The sequence below is a fragment of the Oncorhynchus masou genome, chromosome 28, assembly GCF_036934945.1.
Source record: "Oncorhynchus masou masou isolate Uvic2021 chromosome 28, UVic_Omas_1.1, whole genome shotgun sequence".
In the NCBI taxonomy this organism is placed as follows: Eukaryota; Metazoa; Chordata; class Actinopteri; order Salmoniformes; family Salmonidae; genus Oncorhynchus; species Oncorhynchus masou.
The window spans coordinates 19,515,948-19,536,842 of NC_088239.1; the positions used below are offsets into that span (position 1 = coordinate 19,515,948).

The 20,895-nt window shown below is 42.3% G+C and overlaps 1 protein-coding gene across 5 annotated transcripts in view; it reads left to right on the forward strand.

The window, feature by feature from the left end:
* The window catches only part of LOC135517307 (lethal(3)malignant brain tumor-like protein 4), a 144,640-nt gene that overhangs the window by 75,127 nt on the left and 48,618 nt on the right, over window positions 1–20,895 (forward strand). For all 5 annotated transcript variants that reach the window (XR_010452023.1, XM_064941489.1, XM_064941491.1 and 2 more), the window contains exon 17: window positions 7,912–7,985. Coding sequence is in view for 4 of the 5 variants with exons in the window: in XM_064941489.1 (XP_064797561.1) it covers window positions 7,912–7,985 (74 nt within the window). In the remaining variant the exon portion in view is untranslated. The remainder of the gene's footprint in view (window positions 1–7,911; window positions 7,986–20,895) is intronic.

Genomic DNA, 20,895 nt, shown 5'->3' on the forward strand with positions numbered 1-20,895 from the left:
ATGAAGGCCTGATTCACACAGTCTCCTCTGAACAGTTGATGTTGAGATGTGTCTGTTACTTGAACTCTGAAGCGTTTATTTGGGCTGCAATTTCTGAAGCTGGTAACTCTAATGATCTTATCCTCTGCAGCATAGGTAACTCTGGGTCTTCCATTTCTGTGGCGGTCCTCATGACAGCCAGTTTCATCATAGCGCTTGATGGTTTTTGCGACTGCTACCTTCAAAGTTCTTGACATGTCTTAAAGTAATGATGGACTGTCGTTTCTCTTTGATTATTTGAGCTGTTCATGCCGTAATATGGACTTGGTCTTTTACCAAATAGGGCTATCTTCTGTATACCACCCCTACCTTGTCACAACACTGATTGGCTCAAACGCATTAAGAAGGAAAGAAATGTAACTTTTAACAAGGCATACCTGTTAGTTGAAATGAATTCCAGGTGACTACCTCATGAAGCTGGTTGAGAGAATGCCAAGAGTGTGCAAAGCTGTCATCAAGGCAAAGGGTGGCTATTTGAAGAATCTCAAATAAAAAATATATTTTGATTTGTTTAACACTTTTTTGGTTACTACATGATTGCATATGTGATTTCATAGTTGTGATGTCTTCACTATTATACTACAATGTAGAAAATAGTAAAAATAAAGAAAAATCCTTGATTGAGTAGGTGTTGTGACTGGTAGTGTTCATATACAGGTTTTGGGGAGGTGCAAGGGCTGCCACACTGGGTGCCCTAAGAGCTCGTGTTGTGGGGGGGGTTAAGTGCCTTGCTAAAGGGCACAATGGCATCTCATATTTGATACCAACAACCCTCTGGTTGCCAGTTCACGTCCTGGTAACTCCGGTGGCTGGCATGCCCCTCTAACTGCTAGGCTACCTGCCGCCCCAGTACATTATACACTATATACCTCCGGCCATAAGGACTTCTTAATCGTTTTACACTACTGATCCGTCCGAGCTGTACTGAGCTGACCTGGTAAGGCATTCACCATAGTTGCTGAAACCATTCTGCAAAGGACAATGTGAAAGGAATATTACAAGTCAGCACTCTTTGGTTCGGGCCAACAAAATAAGTGAAAATGTTTTTACTTTATTGCCATACTCAAAGCATGTCATGGCTGTGAGGCCTTCCTATCTCCCTACTTACTATCACCACCATGCTGGGAGAATAGAAAAAATATGTTTTATTGTCCCTTACACCGGATAGGTGCAGTGAAAAGTGTTGTTTTACAGGGTCAGCCATAGTAGTACAGTGCTCCTGGAGCAAATTAGGGATAAATACCTTGCTCAAAGGCACATCAATACATTTTTCACCTTGTCGGCTTGTGCATTCGAACCAGCGATCTTTCGGTTACTGGCCGAACACTCTAAGTACTAGCTACCTGCTGCCATAATATGACCTGTAATTGTGTGGATGTGGGTAACGCAAATCTTTGGTTAGTGTTTCACCACTCTGCATCTTCAGATTAAACCGGTTTCTCTGGTGAACCATACAATAGCATTTGTTGACCATGCTGTTAGGATACGTGTGGCAGGTGATGTGTTTTTGAGTGAGAGAAGCTCATTGCTGATCTCAATTTCTTTAAATGAAATCAGCATGCTTTCTTTTTGTTTTAAAATAGTTAGCAGTAGTTCAGAAGGTCAGGGCCTGGTTTCCCAGAAGCATCTTAAGGCTCAATGGTTTTAAAAATAAACTTTAACCTTTAGATGTTTTTGGGAAACCAGGTCCTGGTCATTTGTACTGTACATCTTCCAAACGGCAGCCATCTTGTCATAGAAATTTCTGAGAGAGAGATTTCCGAATCTTACTTTTTGTGAATTGGTTTCACCTCCAAATCCAATTTCCTGTTCTGTCAATAATTTATAAAAGTGTTAGTCATCTCTTCATATAGCACCACCTGCATTTCCTCTCTCAGCGTCTCAGAGCTCTGTGTCACCGTCACAACTCTCTGTACTCTCTAACAGGGCGTTTTGAGACAGGCGCTTGCTCTGCCACCCGGCTCTTAGCGAGGCCCCCCTGGGGTTCCTCTCGGTCGGGTTGACATGGTGTTAATGCAAGGGCACTGATCCAGAACCGTCCATGGGCCACGCTCGCTCTGTCTGTCTCTGTGGTTACTGTGTTTAGAGCACTGAGATGCAGTGCAGATCACAGAGACACGAGGCAGGAGTTTACACACACACACACTCTCACCCATAACGCTGGATTGTTTCAATTGAACCCCCAATCTCCCTACGCCCACAAAACCTATTTAAAAAAGAACAGATCTCTACTGTATCGATTCAAGTCAAACCAAATACTGCCACAAAATATTTATAGCCACAGTCTGATTTATCACTACTTCAGCCATAAAATGGCTACAGATCCCTTCAAATTGTGTTTTAACCCATATCATAACTCAGCCACTGTGATTTTACTTCCCTGTCACCATACTGATGTCAACGACCCACACACCCACCCGTCCAAAGCTCATGGAAATACAAATGCTCTGTCATTAAAGAGCCATACTGTCGCAGATGGCTCCTGAGAAAGAGAGGGAGAGGAAGAGACGGTTGAGAGGGGAAGAGACGGTTGAGAGGGGAAGAGACGGTTGAGAGGGGAAGAGACGGTTGAGAGGGGAAGAGACGGTTGAGAGGGGAAGAGACGGTTGAGAGGGGAAGAGACGGTTGAGAGGGGAAGAGACGGTTGAGAGGGGAAGAGACGGTTGAGAGGGGAAGAGACGGTTGAGAGGGGAAGAGACGGTTGAGAGGGGAAGAGACGGTTGAGAGGGGAAGAGACGGTTGAGAGGGGAAGAGACGGTTGAGAGAGAAGGAGACGGTTGAGAGGGGAAGAGACGGTTGAGAGGGGAAGAGACGGTTGAGAGGGGAAGAGACGGTTGAGAGGGGAAGAGACGGTTGAGAGGGGAAGAGGCGGTTGAGAGAGAAGGAGACGGTTGAGAGAGAAGGAGAGATGGGGAGAGAGAGACGGAGAGAGAGACAGTGTGTGTGTGTACAGTAATGCGTATAGAGCGAGCAGATTAGAAAACCCTACATCCCAGTGTGATTGAATTTGTTTTCCCTCATACGGCCCGCTCTAGCCAGGTTCTCCTGTGTGTACGTTTACGACGAGGAGCTGATTATTAAACCCTGTGAAAGATTTACCGCATGCCTTGAACATTATGTAAGGCTGCTGTTATATAACAAAATGAAAATAAAAAGTGTCACACAAGCCTAAAATTAGGAACAGTTACCTGACATAACTATCGTGGTTGATCCGGCTATATTTTACCGAAATACATTGGAGCTTGTTATATAAGATATTTGTATCAATATTTCCTGATCTGGCATGCCTCCCTCGATGCAGTGAAAATAAAACCCAGTATTGCGTTATTCTCTAGTCCATTGTTTGAGTGCAGCAATGCAGCAGAGATGTACACTACCTTTCAAAAGTTTGGGGTCACTTAAAAATTTCCTTGTTTTTGAAAGAAAAGCAACAAAAAAAGTCCATTATAATAAAATCAAATTGGTCAGAAATACAGTGTGGACATTGTTATCATTGTAAATGACTATTGTTGCTGGAAATTATTTTTTTATGGAATATCTACATAAGTGTACAGAGGCCCATTATCAGCAACCATCACTCCTGTGTTCCAGTGTTAGCTAATCCAAGTGTATAATTTTAAAAGGCTAATTGATCATAAGAAAACCCTTTTGCAATTATGTTAGCACAGCTGAAAACTGTTGTGCTGATTTAAAGAAGCAATAAAACTGGCCTTCTTTAGACTAGTTGAGTATGTGGAGCATCAGCATTTGTGGGTTCAGGCTCAAAATGTCCAGAAACAAAGCACTTTCTTCTGAGACTCGTCAATCTACTCTTGTTCTGCGAAATGAAGGCTATTCCATGTGAGAAATTGAACAGAACAGCGCAAACGGGCTCTAACCAGAATAGAATGAGTGGGAGTCCTCGGTGCACAACTGAGCAAGAGGACAAGTACATTAGTGTCTAGTTTGAGAAACAGGCACCTCACAAGTCCTCAACTGGCAGCTTCATTATATATACCTGCAAAACACCAGTCTCAACGTCAACAGTGAAGAGGCGACTCCGGGATGCTGGCCTTCTAGGCAGAGTTCATCTGTCCAGTGTCTGTGTTCTTTTGTCCATCTTAATCTTTTCTTTTTATTGGCCATTCTAAGATATGGCTTTTTCTTTGCAACTCTGCCTAGAAGGCCAGCATCCCGGAGTCGCCTCTTCACTGTTGACGTTGAGAAGTTGAGACTCATTAATCATTCAATGTTTGTCGGCTCGACTTTCAACCGGGGAGACAAGACCCCTTGAGAAGTTTTGAAATAATGAACTTGATACTCTGAGCTGGATTGTGTATTATGAAACATCAACAACGTAGTCCTCTGAGAGCTTTGGCTTCAACTTGGCTGATCCTCAAGGTTATTTCTGTCTGTGGCCAGTCTTGGAAATACTGTCAGGACTTTTCCATGGGAACTTCCTTTAGTGCCTCAATTTATTTATCTCCTATTCACTGTCACAATCAATTCAAAAGCATGGCTTTCACTTTACACAATGTATGTAGTGTCATGGTCTGAAGTAGACCTGTACTGTAGCTGTAGACTCTAAAAGACTATTATAACATAATAAATATGGCCTTTTGTTTTTTTTCATTTTCACTATATCACTGGATTATTGAAGCTGTAAATCCCGTACTTCCCATTGACAATGATAGAAGAGTTAGCTATAGCTAATGCAGGATGGGAAGTTACTGTAGTCTGAATTAAAAGTGTATATTTTCACTGGTTCTTAATAGTTTGTGCTGGAAATGTTTGACTGGACATTTTTTTATTTAAATTTTTATGTTTTTATTGATATAATTTATTTAAGCGTCATACACCTACCGGTGCCCAGTCCACATGGGCTTACAAGACACTAGTAAACACAGTTCCGTTTTCCTTGTACTCAACAAAATAACATTTAACAAATGATATCCAGTTGAAGTAGGAAGTTTACATACACTTAGGTTGGAGTTGTTAACTTGTTTTTCAACCACTCCATAAATGTCTTCTAAACAAACTATAGTTTTGGCAAGTCGGATAGGACATCTACTTTGTGCTTGACACAAGTCATTTTTCCAACAATTGTTTACAGACAGACTTTTTCACTTATAATTCACTGTATCACAATTCCAGTGGGTCAGAAGTTTACATACACTAAGTTGACTGTGCCTTTAAACATCTTGGAAAATTCCAGAACATGATGTCATGGCTTTAGATAGGCTGATAGGCTAATTGATATCATTTGAGTCAATTGGAGGTGTACCTGTGGATGCATTTCAAGGCCTGCCTTCAAACTCAGGGCTTCTTTGCTTGACATCATGGGAAAATTAAAAAAATCAGAAAAATTGTAGACCTCCACAAGTCTGGTTCATCCTTGGGAGCAATTTCCAAATGCCTGAAGGTAACATGTTCATCTGTACAAACAATAGTACGCAAGTATAAACACCATGGAACCATGTAGCCGTCATACCTCTCATTAAGGAGACGCGTTCTGTCTCCTAGAGATGAATGTACTTTGGTGCGAAAAGTGCAAATCAATCCCAGAACAACAGCAAAGAACCTTGTGAAGATGCTGGAGTAAACGGGTACAAAAGTATAGCACTGGTCACCATAGCAGCACCACACGTAGCACACACTCTAACAGGTATATTTCACTGGTCACCTCCAAAGCCAATTCCTGCTTTGGCCGCCTTTCCTTCCAGATGTCTGCTGCCAATGACTGGAACAAACTCCAAAAATCTCTGAAGCTGGAGACTCATATCTCCCTCACTAACTTTAATCACCAGCTGTCAGACCAGCTCACAGATCATTGCACATGTACATAGCCCATCTGTAAATAGCCCATCCAACTACACCATCCCCATACTGTTATTTATTTATTTTGCTCCTTTGCACCCCAGTATCTCTACTTGCACATTCATCTTCTGCACATCTATCACTCCAGTGTTTTAATTGCTATATTGTAATTATTTCATCACTATGGCCTATTTATTGCCTTACCTCCCTTATCCTACCTCATTTGCAAACACTGTATATAGACTTTTTATATTGTATTATTGACTGTATGTTTGTTTATTCCACGTGTATCTCCGTGTTGCACTGCTTTGCTTTATCTTGGCCAGGTCGCAGTTGTAAATGAGAACTTCTCAACTAGCCTACCTGGTTAAATAAAATCTATATCCACAGTAAAATGAGTCCTATATCGACCTGAAATAACCTGAAAGGCCGCTCAGCAATAAAGAAGCCACTGCTCCAAACCTGCCATAAAAAAGCCAGACTACGGTTTGGAACTGTAAATGGGGACAAAGATTGTGCCTTTTGGAGAAATGTCCTCTTGTCTGATGAAACAAAAATAGAACGGTTTGGCCAAAATGACCATCGTTATGTTTGGAGGAAAAAGGGGGAGGCTTGCAAGCTGAAGAACACCATCCTAACTGTGAAGCACAGGGGTGGCAGCATCATGTTGTTGGGGTACTTTGCTGCAGGGGGGACTGGTGCACTTCACAAAATAGATGGCATCATGAGGCAGGAACATTATGTGGATATATATGTATATTGAAGCAACATCTCATGACATCAATCAGGAAGTTAAAACTGGGTCACAAATGGGTCTTCCAAATGGACAATGACCCCAAGCATACTTCCAAAGTTGTGGCAAAATGGCTTAAGGACAACAGAGTCAAGGTATTGGAGTGGCCATCACAAAGCCCTGACCTCAATCCTATTGAACATACATTCCCATTTAAGTCAATTTTAATTTATGTATATAGCCATGTCCCTCCAGTTATGCTACTCTAATGCGCCCTCCTGAGCTCAATTGTTCCCCCAGGCATATTCGGGACATGCATTCATTTCATTGCCTCTTAAGCACGTACTAGAAGATGTCTCGCAGTTATTACAAGAAAAATTCTGTAGCCATCCATATTACCATAGCCATAACTTTTTCAAATCTGCATTGCCAAAGTATTGTGCACTGCTGTAGTTTGTCCCCATAGACACCTGGTCCAGGCCATTTAGAGTATGTTTTGGGGTTTTATATTTCTCACCGTTTTATTATCTTATTTGTTAAGCACTTTGAAATGCATCCCCTGTCAGAGATGTTGCTCTACAAATAATGTTTGATTGATTGATTTCTCATAGAGATCACAGTCCCACTTTAAATGAGGTGCAACTTATAAAGGCTTCATAAGCCCTACATAAATGCTTCACAAATCATCTATAATCGTATGTCATACGAATGGTGTACAAGAATACATAGTATTTTATGTCACGTTTGGCAAATCACCCTACAGTGGTAATGGATGCCATCCTTTATATACCATTTAGAAAGTATTGGATACACTTATAGATGGTTTATGAAGCCTTTATGTAGTGTTTATGAAGCCTTTAGTGCTTAGGGAGTGTTTTATGTATGCTATATAAAGCCTTTATAAGTTGTCAAATCTGTTGTTTTACCTTCATAGGAAAGACCTGCATCAGGTGTGGCTCTATGGTGTTTCTCCTACAGTTTCTTTACTGTCAAGAGAGACTGCCCTGCCAAACTGCATCACAGTCCCCATAGAGCTATCATTACTGTATCCTCAGCACTGGTGTTTTTCGCTGCCAAGAGCACATCGATGTACAGCACTTTGTAAGATGGTGCGAATGCTATAAAGTAGATACGTATGTGTGCTTTATAATAGGATATATTTTTATACCATGACCATATATAGATTTTATGTAAGCCATCTCAGGTTTATATTCGCTCTGTTGTTCGGACTTAAAAGCAGTTCCACCTCAATGCTTGTTTGCTTGGTAATCTTCTAGCCCCAATAGTGAATCGCTTTCTCGCTGTAAGATCATCTCTCTCTCTCTCTTTCTTTATCTCCTCAGGCTCTCCCAGTCAACAAAATATCTGCGAGTCAAAGAGGAGGAGGAAGAGATTGACTTGAATAGCATGATCACAGGTAATGGAAACAGCTGGGGTAGATGGTTCAAAGGTTGTCGTTAATGGTATTATTGACAACCTGGATGCTTTCCCTCGCTCTGCTTGCTCTTTGGAGTGTCGTATGGGCTGGAGATACTACATTACCTCCAGTCATATCCCCCCGTACCTTCTGGCAGCCGGCACCCCAAGTGACTCAAGGCAACAAGAGCATAGACCTATCTATGTTCCTGTGGCACCTTTTTAGTTGTTTTTCCATAGTGTGGAGGGAGAGAGAGAGAGAGAGAGAGAGAGACTCATTGCTGCCTGGCCACTAAACACTCACTAATGATGACACTGTAATGCCCTTTTATAGTCGAATCTCCTCACCCAAAGCTATTCAGCTAGTGACAGGTTTTTATTTTTAAATTGTGTATGTGGCTTGCCTGCTGCTTAGCATCTGACAGGTAGTTACTCTCCACGAAGATGGCTGGTTGTGTGAGCGAGCAATTACTGGAGAGTTGGATACCCAACTTCACCTGAGGTAATTGATGTCAATCACAGTTGCTACTGGGGTGATTTCTCTGTGAAATTGGGCGTTTTCAAGTAGCAAGGAAGTATTAGTCCTAAGTCACTGGCTCACCTGGCCTCGCAGTCACTCATTTTGATTTCAGTGAGCACAGGTGTAATGGAGTTTTGAGACTCGTTCAAAACCTAGTGGGGAAAAACACATCTTTTAATTTAGTTTTTCTTTTTACTACATTGGCGAGGCCCAATAACATCTAGATTCCCCTATCTATTCGGATAGCTGCATTGATTGCTATGATTTGGTGGGTGGTTTCCACGGCAACCTAGCCCAGTCAGCAGGAGAGAGGTGGGGGGGCACAGGGTGGGGAGGCACAGGGTGGGTGCGTGTGCGCGCGTATTTTTTCCGTTAAGCTGTCAGTTTCTCCCAAGGAAAAAGAGACGACGTAGTCTGGAAGGACCCCTGTTTCGTATCCTTTCAGGCCGAATGCATTTCACCGGCTGTGTATCGGAGTGAATAACTAATTTTAGCCCCACTACCCGCGACGACAGCTCTTCCAACTCCGTGAGGACGATAAGAGGAGGTGAAGAGCTCTAGTTGTGACGACAGAACGCATTACTGCTACAGCCGGAGTAGCCAGCCAGCCAGTCAGGCAGGCCACACACACACACACGCACACACACACACACACGCACACACACACACACACCACATACACATACCCAAACACATACTTGTGCACACAAACCATACCACACTCGCCTTACCTCCAGACCACAAAATGACCCAATTGCTTCTGCCATGAGTTTGTTTTTTGCTGCCTCAACAAACTAACCAAACTGATCCGTACTCTACTGCGAAGGATGTTTCTGGGACCTGGATTTCATTCAGTACATTCTGTACCGGCAATGTGATAAGATAGTTAGAGAACACCACACAATGAGAAATTAAACTGAAGAACACTCAAGAATCTCATTCTTCTCACTCCATGCAGGAATGTCCATTCTTGTCATTCTTTCCTCCTTTGTTTTGTGGGACTTTTTCGGTAACTGTGGGATGGCAAGTGATCAGAAGAGACTTGTCGGGTCACCCCACCCTTGGACTCCTTTACAGCTGAAATCCCTTCTGAAAGGGACAGATGAGAGAGAGATTCACCTCTTTTCTATCCCTTCTCTCCTCCAGCCTGTCCTCTCCTCTCTCCTTTTTCCTTACCTCTCTCTTCTTCTTTCCTGTCCTCCATCCTGTCCTCTATCTTCCTGGTACAGGAAGAGACAGTCCACCCATGGCCTTGGCTACAGCATACTTTTAAAACTGGACTTTTTGTAGTTATAACAAATATTGTTGCTATAGCATATAGTTATTACTCACTATGAGTTTATATGGTAGTTATACTATAGTTAAAGCATTTGTGTAAGTGGTACTGCAATGTTCATTACTGAGCTGTAGTTTACATTTCTTGTACCACACTAGCAGATAATCATATTCTGGTCTTGATTCATTCATAACTGTCGTAGGTTTGAATACACTTCTGAGTGTCATGACAATCCATCTCTATGAACAATGTTAATTGTGTTAATGTACTGAATGGTTGTGTTAGTGAGAATGATCTGATTGCAATATCATCCATTGAAAATCTTGACTCATGACTTGGGTTCATATGTGGGGCAAAAAAGTATTTAGTCAGCCACCAATTGCGCAAGTTCTCCCACTTAAAAAGATGAGAGGCCTGTAATTTTCATCATAGGTACACTTCAACTATGACAGACAAAATGAGAAAAAAATCCAGAAAATCACATTGTAGGATTTTTAATTAATTTATTTGCAAATTTTCTGGATTTTCTTTCTTCTCATTTTGTCTGTCATAGTTGAAGTGTACCTATGATTAAAATTACAGGCCTCTCTCATCTTTTTAAGTGGGAGAACTTGCACAATTGGTGGCTGACTAAATACTTTTTTGCCCCACTGTATATATCCTCAAATTTCTTGTTAACAAAGTATAGTTTTGGCAAGTCGGTTAGACTTGTTATCTACTTTGTGCATGACACAAGTCATTTTTCCAACAATTGTTTACAGCCAGATTATTTCACTTATAATTCACTGTATCACAATTCCAGTGGGTCAGAAGTTTACATACACTAAGTTGACTGTGCCGATAAACAGCTTGGAAAATTCCAGAACATGATGTCATGGCTTTAGAAGCTTCTGATAGGCTGATTGAAATCATTTCAGTCAATTGGTGGTGTACCTGTGAATGTATTTCAAGGCCTACCTTCAAACTCAGTGCCTCTTCTCTTGACATCATGGGAAAATTAAAAGAAAACAGCCAAGACCTCAGAAAAAGTCTTGTTCATCCTTGGGAGCAATTTCCAAAAGAAGAAAAAGGTTCCACGTTCATCTGTACAAACAATAGTATGCAAGCATAAACACCATAGGACCACGCAGCCGTTATACCGCTCAGGCAGGAGATGTGTTCTGTCTCTTAGAGATGAACGTACTTTGGTGTGAAAAGTGCAAATCAATCCCAGAACAACAGCAAGGCCCTTGTGAAGATGCTGGAGGAAACAGGTACAAAGTATCCATATCCACAGTAAACGAGTCCTATATCGACATAACCTGAAAGGCTGCTCAGCAAGGAAGGGAACCCGATGGTCACTCTGACAGCATTCTAGAGTTCCTCTGTGGAGATGGGATAACCTTCCAGAAGGACAACCATCTCGGCAGTACGCCACCAATCAGCCTTTATGGTAGAGTGGCCAACCGGAAGCCACTCCTCAGGGAAAGGCACATGACAGCCTGCTTGGAGTTTGCCTAAAGACTCTCAGACCATGAGAAACAAGATTATCTGGCCTGATGAAACCAAGATTGAACTCTTAGTCTGGATCGAGGGAAAGATGAACAGAGCGAAGTACAGAGACATCCTTGATGTGAAAGCCTGCTCCAGAACCTCCAACTAGAGTGAAGGTTCACCTTCCAACAGGACAACAACCCTAAGCACACAGCCAAGACAATGCAGGAGTGACTTCAGGACAAGTCTCTGAATGTCCTTGAGTGGCCCAGCCAGAGCCCATACTTGAACCCGGTCGAACATCTCTGGAGAGACCTGAAAATAGCTGTGCAGCGATGCTCCCCATCCAACCTGACAGAGCTTGAGAGGATCTGCAGAGAAGAATGGGAGAAACTCCCCAAATACAAGTGTGCCAAGCTTGTAGCGTCATACCCAAGAAGAGTCCTTATTTATATATTTTTTTTATATAACCTTTTATTTAACTAGGCAAGTCAGTTGAGAACAAATTCTTATTTACAATGACGGCCTCGGAACATTGAGTTAACTGCCTTGTTCAGGGGCAGAACGACAGATTTTTCCCTCAGGGATTCGGTCTAGCAACAAACTCTCTAACCACTAGGCTACCTGCCGCCCTGAGTCGAGGCTGTAATCACTGCCAAAGGTGCTTCAACAATGTGCTGAGTAAAGGGTCTGAATACTTCAGTTTTTTATTTTGTATACATTTGCAAACATTTTTAAAATCTAGGTTTTGCTTTGTCATTTTGTGGTATTATGTATAGATTGATGAGAAGAAAAAAATGTTTTAATCCATTTCAGAATAAGGCTGTAACGTAACAAAATGTGGGAAAAGTCAAGGGGTCTGAATACTTTCTGAATGCACTGTTTATACACATCTTTTAAAAATATTTATTCCTTTATTATTTTTCACTAACCCTCCCCTAATTGGAGTAAACTAATGAACAAGAACACTTCTACTTACAGCTCAAACATACTATATCAATTTTACAGACACAATCTATTTTACATTGGGTAACTTTTGTTTGTTTTTAGTTCTATCCTTCCTTTACCCTCAACTCCTCCCATCTATTTCTGAAGACCATCCAGTTTGATTTCTATTTGCCATATATTTTTAACAGTGCTGTTTCACAAAAGTTCAGAACATATTAAAAAAGAATGTCTTTCATGTGTCTGATTGGGCCTTCCACGCATGCAGAATGACACTGCAATCTATCACGCTCACTACTCTACACCATTTTGAAGATTCACTAAGTGATGTGCTGCTCCTTTCTTTCTTTCTCTCTCTCTTTCTCTTTCCCTCGCTTTCTCTTTCTCCATCCAATCGTGAAGAGCAAGTGGTCTCGCAGTCTCATAATTGTGCAGGGAAACAGATGGTCCCTATCTGACACTCGCTGGGGAGAGAGCCACCCCATACACAATGATTTTCTAGCACGCCAGTGGCCCCCACCTACTGTGGCCTGCTCACATTTCCCTGCTGCTGTTCAATATGGGCTAATGCTGCTGGGATCCTCAATGTTTAGTCTCACATGAAAAGTATCTGGGACTCTTTGTTTACATACCAAGCTGATTTGGAACAGTGGAGGCCTTTGCTATTGTTGAGCTTCTGAGGGAGTTGGAATTTCAGGGTTGAGGTGAAATCCATGTCTGAAGGGATGTTTTGGTTGGCATAGTGCTAGTTAGGACTGTCCCCGACAAAAAAAAAAAAGGTGGTCGACCAAGATTTGTCCTGTTCAATCGATCGAAATGTTTAAACATATTTTTCCATATATAGACAGACATACTCTGTTTGAATAAAATAAACTACATATGCACTGAGCTTGTCTGATGCTTTAAGCACACTGTTTGATTAAATAATTAAGACACACAAATAACTCAAGAGCCCGATGGTCACACTGTGTTGAAAAAAATGACAGTGAGTACCTGTGTAACTGGCGCACGTTGTCTCGCTGTCCTCCCTACTGCAGTGAAAATGCACCACAGCACAGCAAGTGTTTATTGTGCTGTCAGTGCTGAAGCTGCAAAATCATTTCAGCCATTTGGTTTCTTACTTGTTGTTGTCTGAAAAGTTATGTTACCGAAATCCATCATTTGTTTCGGAAAAACCTTCCCTATTCCTTTCATCCTTGTTCTCTTTACGTGAAACATCTCATGCATGTGACCAATAGGGCCTGACCTACAGCCTATCATAATCACATAAAAACTCAAAACACAGAACACGTCACAGCAAAATGCATGCGGAGGACATGAAAAAGAAACTCGGAATGGGTGAATGTTTAGGGAAAGCGGAAGTCATATCTGTGGAAGACATTTGAGAAATGAGGGTATAAGAGCAAGCTTTGTATGAGTATTATGTGTGCCAAACAGTTGCTGTTAGATTACAATATTTATATTTTCTCCGACCATTTGGAACAGTGTAAACAACACTAAATAAGTGTACCATAGAGCCTGTTCTTATAAAAAATATATATAAAGCCTTTATTACAGCAAACTAAAAACAGTTGCATGCATTTGTGAATTGCGGTTTATTTATTATTTAGGCTAATTATTCAAAGCTCCCTTTGTTATTTAATTTTCAAACTTAAATGCTTGTTTGTATTTCAAAGCATGAATGTCTTGTATGCTGTGTGATGGCATGAGTGAATGATTGATTGATACAGTAGCCTATATATTGAAATATAGGCCTAAGTAAGTAAGTTACGGTATTAAGACTAAACAGGATGTGCTCTTAGGCCTATAGCTCGATGGTGGTTATACAAGACTATTATACAAAGCCTAATAATGACAACTACATTACTTATTATTTTAATGATGATCATAATAATAATTGTAATAATAACTATAAGAAGATAAAGAAAAAGTAGGGTATACGAGCGAGAGCTGTGTACGTATTATGTGTGACAAAGAGGTGCTGTTAGATTAAAGTATTATTTTTCTGTCTGTTTGGAACAGTGTAAACAACACTAAATCAATTATACGTAATACCAGTCTGTTCTAACCCAAAAAATTGTAAAGCCTTTATTATAGCATAGCAAAGATTAAAAACAGACAAATCTGTGAAATTGCTTTATCCAACATTTTGCTGTTGCATGAGGCTTGATGCTCATGGAATCAGTAGACTAAACACTCAAACAGGCAACAGAAGCAAGATCTGTCTTATTTTTGTTGATATATATATATGGATGATTTATAAAGCCAGGCACATCTTAACAGTTAGGCTATTGATTATAGACCTAATTAAGTCGAGGGTTTCCTCTCTCCTCAATATTCTTAGACAATAAGGCTAACATGCTGACCACACTTGTCGCGCGTGCGCCCACCATTGCGCACGTGTTGATTTTGTCCACCCACACCAGACGTGATCAGGACATGCAGGTTGAAATATCAAAACAAACTATTAATTTGGGGACAGATCGAAAAGCATTAAAAATTATGGCAATTTATCCAGCTGGCTTGCTGTTGCTAGCTAATTTGTCCTGTGATATAAACATTGGGTTGTTATTTTACCTGAAATGCACGAGGTCATCTACTCCGACAATGAATCCACAGATAAATAGTTAAACCGAGTTTGTTTCTAGTAATCTCTCCTCCTTCAGCCTTCTTCTTTAGATTTTATATAGCAGTTGGGAACCAACTTTAAGGTGCATTACCAATACCAACTGGAATGGAGTTAATCTTTCAATCATCCACATGGGTATATGCTCCTAAAAAACAATGAGGAGATGGCACGTGGGTATATGCTCCTAAAAACCAATGAGGAGATGGGAGAGGCAGGACTTGCAGCGTGTCATGTGTCACAAATAGAACCAAGTTCTATTTTAGCGCCTGGCTACGTAGACGCTTGTTGGCACGCGCAATGATTGAATAACATGTATGTGTACATTTATTTTGTATCGCACGTGATGCGAGTGGTGTGGGCAGCATGTAAGGCAAGGACTGTTTCCTCGTCTGCTGCTACTGCCTCCGCCGGATTGGTCTCATTCCCAATATGTTGGTTAACTTTGCTATTAAGGACACATCAACCTATGCGGCAATTCTACGGCGCACTGAAGATTGTTTCAGAACCGCAGACAGCGACTGTATCCAATGCGGGAAGAAGTGCATTTGTTAGAATATTAGATGTATTATTTTTACATAATATAACCATATACAATGTCAGTATCACATGTCTTACAGTAATGGACTATGCCATTCCCGTGGCCTCCGCAATAGATTAGTCCACAGAGACAGGCGCAAATCAGACAGGTGTCTTGTACACCATGAAGAAAAAAATGTATATTTGACTGCTCGACTAAATAAATCTTGGTCAACCAACAGCCTATCGACCAAACAATCGACCAGTCGGCTAAATGGGGTCAGCCCTAGTGCTATGCCATCTACGAAAATCCTAGTTTTGATACCAAGTTGGTATAGACAGCATTGCCAGTCACTGTTGTGAGGACAGGGGGATAAGCAATGCCATTTTTAATTACCATTATTTTGGCTTTAGGTGGCAGTAGGCAGCCCTAGCGGCGTGTAATCTGTCTGTTACCATAGCAGCAGAGGGGGAATTGTATGGCCAACTCGACCAATAACTAGGGCGAGACCACCGCCACCCAGTCACCACCTAAACAGGGTCTGGTAAACAGGGTCTGCATGTCTTACCAGCTGCTACTTTTGGGTTGAAGAGGGGAGAAGGAGGGAGGCGGTCATGAACTGGTTATGCTTAGTAATGACTAGTCTCTTTGCTGGGCTGTCTGTGTCAATGCAGTAGTGCTGCGGCTGTGTGCCTGCGTGCCATGCATTAATGATTGCTCAAGCACTTTGTGTCTGCGTGGGGAGTTAGTGTGCATGAGCAGGGTTCAGAACAGTTGTTTATTTTGACTTAGTGAATAAAAAAAACTGTAATTGCAATGCAGTTTGTAGACTCTGCCTGTCACGGATTCCCCTGGTACTGCTGCTCTTTCTGTGCACCAGTTCCAGAGGTCTACATCACCGGACTCTAGGCTTCACTGAAGTTTCTAATTACGCACTTGATGGTTCCCATATCCCCTGATTAGTAATTGTATATATGTGCCCTCTGTTCCCCATTGTCTTGTCGGTTATTGTTCCCATGTCCGTTGGTCTTGTGAGTACCTGTGCTTTGTTGTTTCAGCTTTCGTGCTGCCTGTATTGTGTTCTCGTTATTATGTGTCTCGTCCCGTGTATTGTTGTGTACTTGTTATTACGGTCTCGTCCCGTGTATTTGTTAGGGGTTTAACCTCGCTCTTTTGTTTGGGTTACATTGCTGTGTTTTTCTAATACGTGTTTGTTTTGGGCTTCGTCCCCGTGCCTTTTCATGGCTGGTTGTATTTTGGGGTTGAGTATTAAAACTCCCCATTACGTATTCCTGCACCTGTCTCCAATCATTTATACAACGTGACACTGCCGACTTGATTTGAGTGCTTTATATGTGTGTAGCTAGTCTTATGTACCCAGTAGTCTTTGTCATATCTTGAGTCTGGTAGAGGGTGGTTGTTGTTATGGTACACATATGGTAATTCTTGCCATTTTTTTATGCTAAACCAATTTCAAAAACTCCCTAACCTCATTGAGACGCACCTACCCTGGTGGGCCAATAACCGAAAGGTAGCAGGATCAAATCCCCGAGCTGACAAGGCAAAAAATCTGTCGTTCTGCCCCTGAAAGACAGTTAACCCGGGTGCTGATGACGTGGATGTGGATTAAGGCAGCCCCCCCACACATCTTTGATTCAGAGGTTAGGTTGGGTTAAATGCGGAAGTTGTACAACTGACTAGGTATCCCCTTTTCCCATTACCTATCTCACCATCTCGCCCAGTGCCATCTCTGAAGGAACATGTTCATCATTTATTTTCTTCGATTTTTATCTCCCCCCACCCCCTCTTTCTCACACTGCAGAGGGTGAGAGGGCTGTTGTGTAAACCAATCAGATTAGCTCCCCTCTCGTTTGTAGTGGCACGCTAGAGGTGATTGAATGATTGTCCATGGGCCTCTGGTGGAGCAGAGGGCCCCTATCAGGGGTCCGCTAATCTGACTTCTGTCTGACATGACTGATGGCTCTTATAAAGAGTGTCTGAGGAGAGGTTTCACTTAGTGTTGTGTGGGTAAAATCACTGAGGAAGCCAAGCCAGTAAAAAAGCCATATTACAACCTGTTGTGATGAGTGTTGTTTGCTCTATAACCCATTTGTTCATACGCCACCATGATATACAATAAGGCAGTGACAACAAAAAGACAACAGTCACACAGTGGCGGAATAAATTCAACTACACATACGTTTGTTTCATTACAAAACCGAAGAGTAACATCTGTTCAGTGAAGTCCACAAAGCAAATATTGCATATAACAAAGTTATATTTTTTCACCTTTATTTAACCAGGTAGGCCAGTTGAGAACAAGTTCTCATTTACAACTGTGACCTGGCCAAGATAAAGCAAAGCAGTGCAACACAAACAACATAGTTACACATAGATGTACAGTCAATAACACAAAAGAAAAGAAAAAGAGAAATGTATGTACAGTGTGTGCAAATGTAGGAGAGCAGGGAGGTAGGCAATAAATAGGCCCTAGGGGCAAAAATAATTACAATTTAGCATTAACACTGGAGTGACACATGTGTAGATGATTATGTGCAAGTAGAGATACTGGGGTGCAAAAGAGCAAGAGGGTAAGTAATAATATGGGGATGAGGTAGTCGGGTGTGCTAATTACAGATTGGCTGTGTACAGGTACAGTGATCGGTAAGCTGCTCTGACAGCTGATGCTTAAAGTTAGAGAGGGAGATATAAGACTCAAGCTTCAGAGATTTTTGCAATTCATTCCAGTCATTGGCAGCAGAGAACTGGAAGGAAAGGCGGCCAAAGGAAGTGTTGGCTTTTGGGATGACCAGTGCAATATACCTGCTGGAGCGCGTGCTACGGGTGGGTGTTGCTATGGTGACCAGTGAGCTGAGATAAGGCGGAGCTTTACCTAGCAAGGACTTATAGATGACCCGGAGCCAGTGGGTTTGGTGACAAATATGAAGCGCAGGTCGCAGTGGTAGGTAGTATATGGGGCTTTGGTGATAAAACAGATGGCACTGTGATAGACTACATCCAATTTGCTGAGTAGATTGTTGGGGGCTATTTTGTAAATTACATTGCCGAAGTCAAGGATAGTCAGTTTTACGAGGGTATGTTTGGCGTCATGAGTGAAGGAGGCTTTGTTGCGAAATAGGATGCCGATTCTAGATTTACTTTTGGATTGGAGATGCTTAATGTGAGTCTGGAAGGAGAGTTTACAGTCTAACCAGACACCTAGGTATTTGTAGTTGTCCACATATTCTAAGTCAGAACCGTCCAGGGTAGTGATGCTAGTTGGGCGTGGGGGTGCAGGCAGCAATTGGTTGAAGATCATGCACTTAGTTTTACTAGCATTTAAAAGCAGTTAGAGGCCACGGAGGCCGAGTAAAGCTCATTTGGATGGTTTGTTAGCACAGTGTCCAAAGAAGTGCCGGATGTATACAGAATGGTGTTGTCTGCGTAGAGGTCGATCAAAGAATCACCAGCAGCAAGAGTGACATCATTGATGTACCCAGAGAAAATAGTCGGCCCGAGAATTGAACCCTGTGGTACCCCCATAGAGACTGCCAGAGGTCTGGACAACAGGCCCTCCGATTTGACACACTGAACTCTATCTGAGAATTAGTTGGTGAACCATGAGAGGCAGTCATTTGAGATGCCAAGGCTGTTGAGTCTGCCGATAAGAATGCAGTGATTGACAGTCGAAAGCCTTGGCCAGGTCGATGATGGTTACGATATTATTTAGGACCTTGAGTGTGACTGAGGTGCACCCATGACCAGCTCGGAAACCTGATTGCATAGTGGAGAAGTACCGTGGGAATTGAAATGTTCGGTGATCTGTTGGTTCACTTGGCTTTCAAAGATTTTAGGAAGGCAGGACAGGATGGATGTAGGTCTGTAACAGGTTGGGTCTAGAGTGTCTCCTCCTTTGAAGAGGGGGATGACCGTGGCAGCTTTCCAATCTTTGGGCATCTCAGACGGTATGAAAGAGAGGTCGAATAGGCTAGTAAAGGGGTTGCAACAATTTCTGCAGATAATTTTAGAAAGGGAGGGTCCAGATTGTCTAGCCCAGCTGATTTGTAGGGATCCAGATTTTGCAGTTCTTTCAAAACATCAGCTGTCTTGATTTGGGTGAAGGAGAAGTGGGTGGGTGGGATGGGGCGCAAGTGTCTGCAGGGGGTGCTGAGCTGTTGACCGGGTTAGGGGTAGCCAGGTGGAACGCATGGTCAGCCGTGGAAAAATGCTTATTGAATTTATCGATTATCGTAGATTTATCAGTGTTGACAGTGTTTCCTAGCCTCAGTGCAGTGGGCAGCTGGGAGGAGGTGCTCTTATTCTCCATGGACTTTAGTGTCCCAAAACGTTTTGGAATTAGAGCTACAGGATGCATATTTCTGTTTGAACAAGCTAGCCTTAGCTTTCCTAACTGACTGAGTATATTGGTTCCTGTCTTCCCTGAAAAGTTGCATATCGTTGGGGCTATTGGATGTTAATGCAGAACGCATTATGTTTTTGTGCTGGTCAAGGGCAGTCAAATCTGTTCTTAGTTCTACATTTTTTGAATGGGGCATGGTTATTTAAGATGGAGAGGAAAGCACTTTTGAAGAGCAACCAGGCATCCTCTACTGACGGGCTGAGGTCAATATCCTTTCAGGATGCCCGGACCAGGTCGATTAGAAAGGCCTGTTCCCTGCCTTTCTAAACTCTCCCTAAAGTGTTTTAGGGAGAGTTTGACCAGTGATGAGGGACGGTTTGACCTCGGACCCATTACGCACGCAGGCAATGAGTCAGTGATTGCTGAGATCCTGGTTGAAGACAGCAGAAGTGTATTTAGAGAGCTAGTTGGTCAGGATGATATATAAGAGGATGCCCATAGTTACGGATTTAGGGTTTTACCTGGTAAGTTCCTTGATAATTTGTGTGAGATTGAGGGCATCTAGCTTAGCTTGTAGGGCGGCCAGGGTGTTGAGCATGTCCCAGTTTAGGTCACCTAACAGTACGAACTCTGAAGATAGATGGTGGACGATCAATTCACATATGGTGTCCAGGGCACAGCTGGGGGCTGACGGGGGTCTATAACAAGCAGCAACGGTGAGAGACTTATTTCTGGAAAGTTGGATTTTTTTAAAGTAGAAGCTCAAATTGTTTGGCACAGACCTGGATAGTGTGACAGAACTCTGCAGGCTATCTCTATAGTAGATTACAACCCCCCCCTCCTCCTTTGGCAGTTCTATTTTGGCAGAAAATGTTATAGGTAGCGATGGAAATTTCAGGAGTTTTGGTCGCTTCCTAAGCCAGAATTCAGACACGGCTACGACATCTGGGTTGGCAGAGTGTGCTAAAGCAGTGAATTATACAAACTTCTAATGCTTCTAATGTTAACATGCATGAAACCAATGCTTTTATGGTTCCAGAAGTCAACAAATGAGAGCGCCTGGGGAATGGGAGAGATGCTTGGTGCTGCAGGGCCTGGGTTAACCTCTACATCATCAATCAATCGAGTGATACTCTTTTGGTCCAGACAGCATCAGATACATGGGCTACACATACTGAGACAGAGCTGTTT